The 9,660-nt window shown below is 40.4% G+C and overlaps 1 protein-coding gene across 1 annotated transcript; it reads left to right on the top strand.

The window, feature by feature from the left end:
• Window positions 1-8,046: 8,046 nt before the first annotated feature.
• On the top strand, window positions 8,047-9,660 carry LOC139733426 (uncharacterized). The gene has a single exon (XM_071644245.1). The coding sequence runs from the start codon at window positions 8,047-8,049 to the stop codon at window positions 9,658-9,660; it is 1,614 nt and encodes a 537-aa protein (XP_071500346.1).

The following is a 9,660-nucleotide window of genomic DNA, read 5'->3' as shown; positions in this document are numbered from 1 at the left end:
GTTATGATATTTTATTACTTAGAGAGGTCCGAAACAAAAATAAACAACGGTTAAAGCAATATGAATAGAGATATTTGGTAATAGGGTTTATCTTTTTTTCATCATATTGTTACATTTTCTTTTTGAGAAGCAATGGAAAGAATAAACAGCAAAAAGAGTTGGAAAAAATTGAGAAATCTTCCTTTTCTTATTCTAACCAAGTTCCAAAGTCATAAATTTTAAATGATATTAAAAAGATGAATATCATGATAGTTATAAAACAACACATGGCATGAATGATGAACAGGTGGGCCTAATTATATAAGGAAAGAAGAGAACATAGAAGCTTCTTTTCACAACTTCATGAGTATCCTTTTACGTAACATGAACGCTTTATAGAAGTTTATTATTATCATTATAAAAAATAATAAAGATTTCAACCTGAAACTTTCAAAGCAAGTCACAATGTTACATATTTTGTGAAAACAAGCAAGTACCATGAAATCTATACACATGCAATATATTAATCGAAACGTCCTGTCGTAAATGAATTGAACATCTGGGGTTTTGTAATAAGCAGGATTACACCAAGACGCAGATGTAGTGTTTAAGAAAGAACATGAAGCAAAACTAAAAAGTATCCTATCATAGACGAAAAAACAAACATGGTTATCCCTGTCATGATTAAGAAAGCCAGACTGAAGACATAAGTTTAGCAGAAGCAATGAAAAAAAAAGGTTGGAATGTATTACAAGGTGTTTAATTTTCAAAACACAGTGGTCTCTCTCCTCTTGACTATTACTGTCGCACAGGTCAATGACGACAGGAAGAACACGGCGACGAGCAGGGCGTACGTGGTCGACGGTTGCTGAAGAAATCCTCGACGAAGACCAGCAATTGGACCTGTAGTAAGGCAGGACCAGATATTAAGTGAGTGAAAATTACTTCGGCAGAACCGAAAAAGAAATACAAAGACGTTACGGGGAAATTTCACTCTGCGTCCAGACTGTAAGACCCCAGATTTCACGTCCACTTACATACAACAACTGGTCGTATCACCTACAGGATGCAATAATGTATAAGTTTGTCACCGTCTTTAAGTGTTTCTTAGGAGTTAACTACAACTGACAAACAAACACACACACACACAAATACACACACACACACACACACACTGATTCCTGCTTTCGAGTGAATGTGACTATTAGAACATATCTTACATAATCGAGTCAAATATAATAATACAATTATAAATATGATAAATATATAAATAGATTTAGAGTGTATGAAAACACTCCATGACTTCTTTACGTATTTTGTAATTAATACAAATGTGTTCTGTTTTAAGCATTTTATATAATTTTCTCTGTTTATTTGATGGTATTTGAATCATCATCGGAGTACCTCGCGCTGACTTTAATACCTTTATCCGAGCCCAAAGTTGGACAGTGTTCAACACTGGTGTAGGTCCAACCAATCCCGTTCGTCCCAGAGCACGTGACATTGATGCACCCGTTGCCTGTGCGTGGTCTGAAGAGAGCCGAGGCGCAGCTGGACGAGGAGAGCGTGGTGTTGTCGACTCCGATGATGTAAGTGTGAAGGTGTGGGAACGGCTGGTCTTGAAGACTGATGTGACACGTGATAATGAGAATGACCTGGCTTCCTTCCCCATTGATCTCCTGGGACTCGATGGAGAGGATGTTCCTCGCTCGGGGCGCTTGACCTATGAGCGAAGATGCAATGTATTTGTCTTTATCTAAAAGCTGAACAAACCTATTCTCCATAAGTTCAGTCAAAACAAAAAGTAGATAATATTCAATCATAAAATAATCTCACTTTAAAGAATATATGAAATCAAACAAGTCATTTGTTTTCTTTTTATTTTACTTATGTCCACCCATAACAAGCCTATAAAACTTGCCTAAGCAAAACATAATAAAGAAACCAAAACGCCGAAATGTTTAAAAGTAATTCAACACATTTAAACATGAACTCTCTGTCAAATAAGAAATATCATCTATTATCCTTCATGTTATTACTAGATGCTATAAGAAATCTACCTGTTGTCAGTGGGCAGTAGTTCCACGTAGAAACCGTCTCTCCGAATGGATTGATACCGGTACACGATATATCGATACACCGGTTGGGTTGACCTTCCATGATCGTTGCAGATGCGTTTGATCTTGACAAAATGTCTCCATCAGCGGTGATTTCGAAGACGCCGATCGGTGGAAACGGTTGATCGATCGGATCCACGTGACAGGAGATATTGAGATTCGTTCCCAAGTTATCCTCGTCTTCTTCTACCTTGATAGAGATGATGTTAGGCGCAGGTGGGTCTGAGAAATGGAAAGAGATATACATGGGATGTGATACAAAAAAAGAGAAACTTTACCAAAATTGACAAGGAGTAACATAATCTATTGTTTTAACCATAATATTATACATGTATCTGGCTTCATAGACATCATGTGTTGGAAATATGTATTAAACAATGCCAGTGCTAAAGCAGGCAAATGGAAAGGACTTAATAAAGTTAAGAAACGACATAATTACTTAATCAAGGAGATATGTATATAGTGTTTCCTTAATTAAGTAATAATGACCATGTAAAGTTTATCTAGAATTGGTTTCATGGTTTAGTATACGTCAAGCGATTCTAACAATAGGGAAAAGCGCTAAAGCAAGATAAAAGGGGAAAGTCCATATTACCAGGCAGAGATCGAATTCGGTAAATCACAGAATATATTCCAAGCTTTTGCCGCCAATGCATAAAGTCCCAAATTAGTTCAGACCATTGCAAACGAATCTCCAAATTTTCTAGAAAAATTTCCCGCAAAGGATTTTGACAAAAGGAATCGCTCTTTCACTTTATGACGCGAAGACGATGATAGAGAAAGAGATACTTTTTTGAATTTCCTTTCGCTCACCCCTCGGACAGTGCCTCGCCAACACGGAAGTAGTTCCGACGCCATTAGATGCGGAACACGTGACATTAATACACCTGTTTGGGCGTGGTCTCAAGAAGGCCGAGGTCCAGCTCGCGTTGGACAGGATGGTCCCATCAACTCCAATTGAATACGAATGGAGGTACGGGTACGACTGGTCGCTCAGGTTCGCTCTGCACAGGATTAGCAGATTCATCTGACGGTCTTTGCCTAGGAACTCCGAAGTCCTGATCGACAAGATATCAGATGCGGGGGGCTCGCCACTGGTTTCTAGTGAAAATGAAAGACGTGCAGTTACAATGTTATAACTAATTACGCTCCAAAGGCAGTCAGAGGGGTGACACTAGTAATAAAAACAAAATTCTGCAACTTGTCTATGCTGGTTTTATTTCAAATCCTTGTAATGGCAGTAGAACATTGACACTGATAATAGTTCCAGATCTCCCAATAGTGGTTATGACTGTCATCAAATTACAAGTGTTCCTAAGCCAAAGCTTACTTCATGTAGTGACCCTATCAAGTATTACAAAATCTCGGATAGCTTTAGAGTCTGATAGATATTTGGTGCTTAATATCATAAGAGGATTCAAAATTGCAGATGTCTTCTTACCGCAGCTTTTCGTACAGTAAGTCTGTGTGGTGGTCGTCCTACCGATGTCGTTATCACCGGTGCAGGAGATTTTCACGCATCCACTGGGAGGAGGGTCAAGGGTCACCGAAGGGGAGTTTGAAGATGACTGAATGACGTCATTGATTGCAATGTCGTATGTACTGATTGATGGAAATGGTTGGTCACATGGGTTGACGTGACACTTGATGTTAAGGTCATTGGTTTCGTGTTCATCCTGGAGATGGCGGATCTGGATGAGGATGATATTATCCCCGGGGGCATCTGTCACGTTAACAAAGGCAGACAGCTAGTCTGGTCACTGCTGATTGAAGTCTACCTCAGGTTATACTATCTAATTTTATACACTGTTGGTCATAAACATTGAATGAATCATTTTAGACTTAATTCAAACGTTTCTGTTAGTATTTGCTATGGTCTACACAAACGGAAACGGTAGATGAGTAATTATGTATCCTGTCCCAATTATACAGGGAATGTCCTAACATTGTGGAAATGTGTCTTACGTAATAATTTCGTTTGTTCGAGACTATAAAATCCTTTACATGGAGAATTCCGTCTCGTCCAGGCAGGTTTTTGAGCTCTTTGAATCGTTTGCAATAAAAATCGGTAGAGATGATCCCTGGGCTATTCCTTGTCTAATGTATAATACTACGCGAGAGAGCTGCAGCACTGCGGCAGGAGGGCTTCAAAAAATATAATATTTAGAATATCGTCGGAACATCAAAGAGTACAATTTGTGAGATCCTGAAACGTCAAAGTGATGCATGGAAAGTGCGTGTGTGTTTTACTCCTGTCTGTGTTTTGCAGGATTAGTAAAGTTTTTTATTTGATCTGAATTCTTAAACATGATGGCTTGTCTTTTTACAACCATTAAACAATATCATAAAGTAGCCTAACAATCTTGAATAACCCTCGAATTACATCATTCAAAAAAGCTTATCTCAATCATGCGGAATTTGCCCAATATTTTCCAACCCCAAAATTATTGTTTTAAAGGAAATATACTTACGTTGGACTTGCAATGTTCTGGTCTGTTCGCTGCTGAGAACCTTGCACTGAAGGACGCCCTCATGGTCAGCTACCGTCGGAGTTAATGCCAGCTCGCTGCGAACGCTGTACGTTTTTACTTTGACGGTTCCTTAAAGAGAGAGAGAGAGAGAGAGAGGGAGGGAGAGGAAGCAAAATGATATTAAACGGGTCATTATTTTGATAATTCAATATTAATCTTAACTTGTTTGACCGTAAGGAAGGACCATGAACCTTTAACATCCTCTAGTTATAGATCGCAATCTGATTGGTCAAGATATTCTCTTGAAAATGAAATCTTTAAGAACTTTTGTCAAAAAGAATCATATTAGCGAACTTGAGAAGAATCGCATTTCCAGAGCAGCTATTATAGTGCTGTCTAATCCATAAAACTTGTAACAAATATAGACGTAGTAGGGGAAATGATAAATAATGTTCATATTTGAATGTGGCATTTTTTTATAGTGTGAAGGATATATTCCTCCACCACCCCACCCAGTGACTATTACTGTTGTTGTTTTGGGGATTTAATCCTTTTCGGTGATACAATGCGTGTCATCAGTAGACATTCCAGTGTCATCCAAGACCGAGTCCGAGTCAAAACACTTTGAATCCACGTCTGTTTCAAATCATATATCCTCTAAATATGAAATCATCGTAATAAAAACATCCCAAGCTTTAAAACCATCACTTATTGAGATACAGTACATGTATTTGGCTACCTGAACTACCTCTTTATAGGAAATAGTTTTCCCCCAAATTTCTACGAATACATGGACGGATTTATCTTGTCACTTTTTCGTCTGTCCTATAACACACATTTCTAGTTATTTCAGAGGAAACCAAAACCCAAATATGAATGCGGATTAAGAAAAAACAGCAATATTTAAGTAGGACGTGATTATTAATGAAGTTTTTAAGAACAGTAAACAATTGATTCAAAATGTATAATATACTGTTGATTATGGATATCGTTATAAACTTTTGCACGTGTTAAGGGTCATCATATCACTTTTTTATTATCCTTGCAAAGTATACACTTTTTTTTTCTTTTCATTCAATTCATTTGTAGGCCCTACATAAATGTTGTTATATACTTTGTGATTCAAGCTGTTATATGAAGAGCTCAGTTGCAAAAGGTACTACTTCCATTTTCCATCAAAATCCACTTTTTGGTCTTGATGTACTCATCTTTAGGACCTCTTTACACCTATAATAACGAAAAGCTGAATTTCCAACCAGAAAGTGTTAAAAAATTACATTCAAAAATCAGTTCGGTTGCAAAAGGTACTACATCCATTTTAGTTCGGTTGCAAAAGGTACTACATCCACTCCAATGACATCATCGGGAAATTGACCAATCAGAGTGCAGCATTGGCTTGACCCTCTCCCATTGTCTACTGACTTAATCTGTAAACAAAAGAGGTTGTATTCTGGCTTTTTGGCTTTCCGTTAAAATCACCACGCAAATCTGACCAATATCTTGAAAAACTCACTACATTTTTATCAAGCAATGTAGGAAAATGAAGGAGAACTCATTGACAAAACAAACCATCCCAGGAGAAGGGTCGTGAATTAAAAGCAGTCGACAAGAGCAAAGGGAAAACTGGAGAAATTACGAGACTCTCATGTAGTCCCACATACTGCATCTACTGTTAGTTACCGGTACCGTGTGTTACTGCTAGCAGTGTGTTGAGTTTGAGCCATTAATTGTCCCCAGAGTAAAGTACAGACACTTTGTAGGTATGGTCTATTTCTTACATAAATAGCTTAACAGCTAATAAGTGTTTGACAACTAGTCTGAAAGCAAAGTTACTTTGTTAGATGTATACAGCGGCATGAAATTCTGACATCCCTACCAACAGTGCTTTACCTGTGGGTATGCTGTGTTATTCTATACGTGCATGATGTCAAGTACCAGGCCTCAGGGCTTGAAAGTACATTGTGACATACAGCTTTGAACACTAGATTTATATTCATTCTTGTAAATGACACCTTTTGCTTATACAATGTCACAAAGGTAATACCAAATGTGCGTTTAATATAGGTGGTCATATTACTCATCGACGGTCTTGATAAGCTATTAGATTATCAAATTTATCTTACCTGATAAAGAAAATACAAGAATGAAATTCATGTAATGAATTTAATTACACCGTTGAGAAAATACAGCACATTCAGATGCTGCTTTTCCACCTTTCCCTTAGAAGTTACATTGCAAAAAAAAAAAAACGAAGAAAAGATAATGAATACAGTATTCTTGAGACACGTGAAGGGACAATTCACAGAGAGAAAAATAGCCAAAAATTTAATTCAAAGAGGAAAAAGATAAGAAATCTTGAGATAAAGCTCGTGAGAGAAAAACAAAAGGAAATGGAAGAGAGAAATCACCTGGTGAGATATTGTGACCCCTCCCCATCTATAACTGTTCACGCATAATGGATCCCCCCCCCCTTGCTTATGACCAATGACATTCAAAACATTAGTCAGCAAGGGAGAAGTAGGGCATTAGCGATGCACATTGGTTTGTTATTCTTGATGCTAAATAGGGCAGGGCATTGTCAATTACCTAGGCCCCCTTGACCTCGTATCCCATCCCCATCAACACCATTGCTGATAAATAAATCCGCGAAACACGTCATAACATCACACCAGATATATCTCAGGCATGTGAAATTTCGGTTTCAAAAGGTACTGCATCCACTTTCGGTTGCAAAAGGTACTGCATCCACAAAAATATAAAAATGTTTAATTCATAAAAAATAAATGAATGGACCTGGATTTTCTCAGAGAGTGGTTTTAGTGTTGTATCACCTAGCAGTATAATAGGGGGAAATATCATTCCAGTCTGAGCTTGTTAAATATGATAATTAAAAAAATCTCGTTTTTCTCAGAACTTGAAATTATGGATGTAGTACCTTTTGAAACCGAACTCTTCATATGTGCATCCTTTGCAAAATTTTGTTAAGATTTTGGTTTGTAAAGTGAATGCATTGGGCATTATTGTGTCTGCACGAGACATATTGTGACTATCTATGGTGTAGCAGTAAACAGCATGTTCCATTCATTCCATAATCAGCCATCTCACCGCCACCCTTCCACCACACTTGTCCACTGTTAAGTTCTTATCGTTCTCTGGTTTCTTTCTCTCTTCATGATCTTTGATACGCCGACAGCTACTTTCTGTTCCTACTTCCTTTCCGCTCTCCCCGTCATTCATCATCACCTCATCACACCATATCAGCAATATATTGTAAACAACACCGGAAAGTCACCGGGTCATGTTTTGTAGATATAGTGTACAGTGATACATCAAATGTACATGTGTTGGATTGATATACTGGAGAACAATGAATAAAGCACACTTGCGTTTTGACTCCAGAGCAAAGCAGTCATGCCTCCTTCATTTTCTCACTGAGTCTTAGAGTCCGACTTCATCCTCACACACATAAAAACATAAAAATGGCGACGAGGATGCTTACTCCGCCTGCACCCTTCGATATTTCGGCCAGAGCATCGCATGCTTGGTCGAAGTGGAAGATGGCATTCGAGTACTACATTGCCGCTACGGGAGTCACAGAAGATGCAGCAAAACGGGCAATTCTTCTTCACTGCGTCGGACCAGATGTGCAGCAGCTTTTTGCCACGCTGAATGGGGGAACATCTTACAACTCTGCTATGTCAGCCTTGACTGGCTATTTTGTGCCAAAGAAAAACGTTGCATTCGAGAGACACTCATTCCGCCAATGTGAGCAACGTGACAGCGAGTCTGTTGATGAGTACTACATGAGGCTTAAGACGCTCTCCTCCACGTGCGAATTCGGTGCCAACGAGGACGACCACATTCGAGATCAGTTCATTGACAAATGCAACTCCAAGTCGCTACGCCGTCGACTGCTGAGAGAGCCGGACCTTAAGCTGACTGGTCTTCTCTCTATCGCTCGTGCTGCGGAAGCAGCCGATCGCCAAGCCTCGGCGATGGAGATGAAGAACTCGACCCCCTCCACTGAACACGTAGACGAAGTGACTACTAGACAGAGCTATCGAGCGCCTAATGACAGGCGTGGTCGGCGGTTCTCAAATCGCGGTCGACACCGCAAAGGAGGAGGAAGAGGATTATACGCGCCACAATACTCGCGCCAATCCAACTTTGGACCGTGTTCTAACTGTGGGACCAACGGACATCAACCTCCAGATCAACAGTGCCCAGCTAGAGGACAGGAGTGCAGAAAGTGTCATAAAATCGGACACTATGCTCGAGTTTGTCGCAGCAGCAGCTCGAAAGGCGTGAATTCAGTGGCTGAAGAACTCAGTAATTTCCAGCCATTCGACGACGAGATCGCCAACCACCACGACAACGGCAGTGAGACTGGTGAAACGCCTGCCACGGACACCCACCGTCTCTTCACCATTGGGCAGTCGCGAAACAAGACCCGCGTCAAAATAGCGGACATCGAAATCGACATGCTGGTCGACACCGGAGCGTCGGTAAATATAATAGACGCCCGCACATATGAGTGGATGAGAGGCCGCGCATCACCGACTGATCTGCGGTTGACCCCCACTCATATTCGCCTGTTTCCGTACGGTGCTACAACCCCATTGCCAGTGATTGGGGAATTCAGCGCTAGGACTTCGTGCTCGACTCAACTTTCCACGACAGCACGATTCGTTGTCGTGCACGGAAGCAGTGGATGTCTTCTTGGGCGAGACACAGCCGCAGCGCTACAGCTAATTCGAGTCGGAGACGAGAGTGTACAAGAGACAAATCACAACGCCAGCGCCATTCACATTGACGCTCATCTTGCCAGCCACCACGTCGATGACCTCCAGCGTCAATATCCAGAAGTTTTTGCCGGTTTCGGCAAGCTCACCGAATACAAGGTGCGTGTACATGTTGATCCGGACATAGCCCCTATTGCTCAGCCAGCCCGTCGGATACCGTTTCACCTCCGTGAAAAGGTGGACCAAAAACTTCAAGAGCTAATCGACATGGACATCATCGAGCCTGTGTCAGGCCCGACATCGTGGGCGAGCCCGCTTGTGGTAGTTCCAAAACCAAATGGGGACATATGA

This window comes from Diadema antillarum, unplaced genomic scaffold, assembly GCF_040938485.1.
Source record: "Diadema antillarum isolate AM-2024a unplaced genomic scaffold, OU_Dant_1.0 seq00000475_RagTag, whole genome shotgun sequence".
NCBI classification, from domain to species: Eukaryota; Metazoa; Echinodermata; class Echinoidea; order Diadematoida; family Diadematidae; genus Diadema; species Diadema antillarum.
The sequence above is the reverse complement of the archived record's forward strand: the minus strand, read 5'-3'. Positions and strand labels throughout refer to the sequence as shown.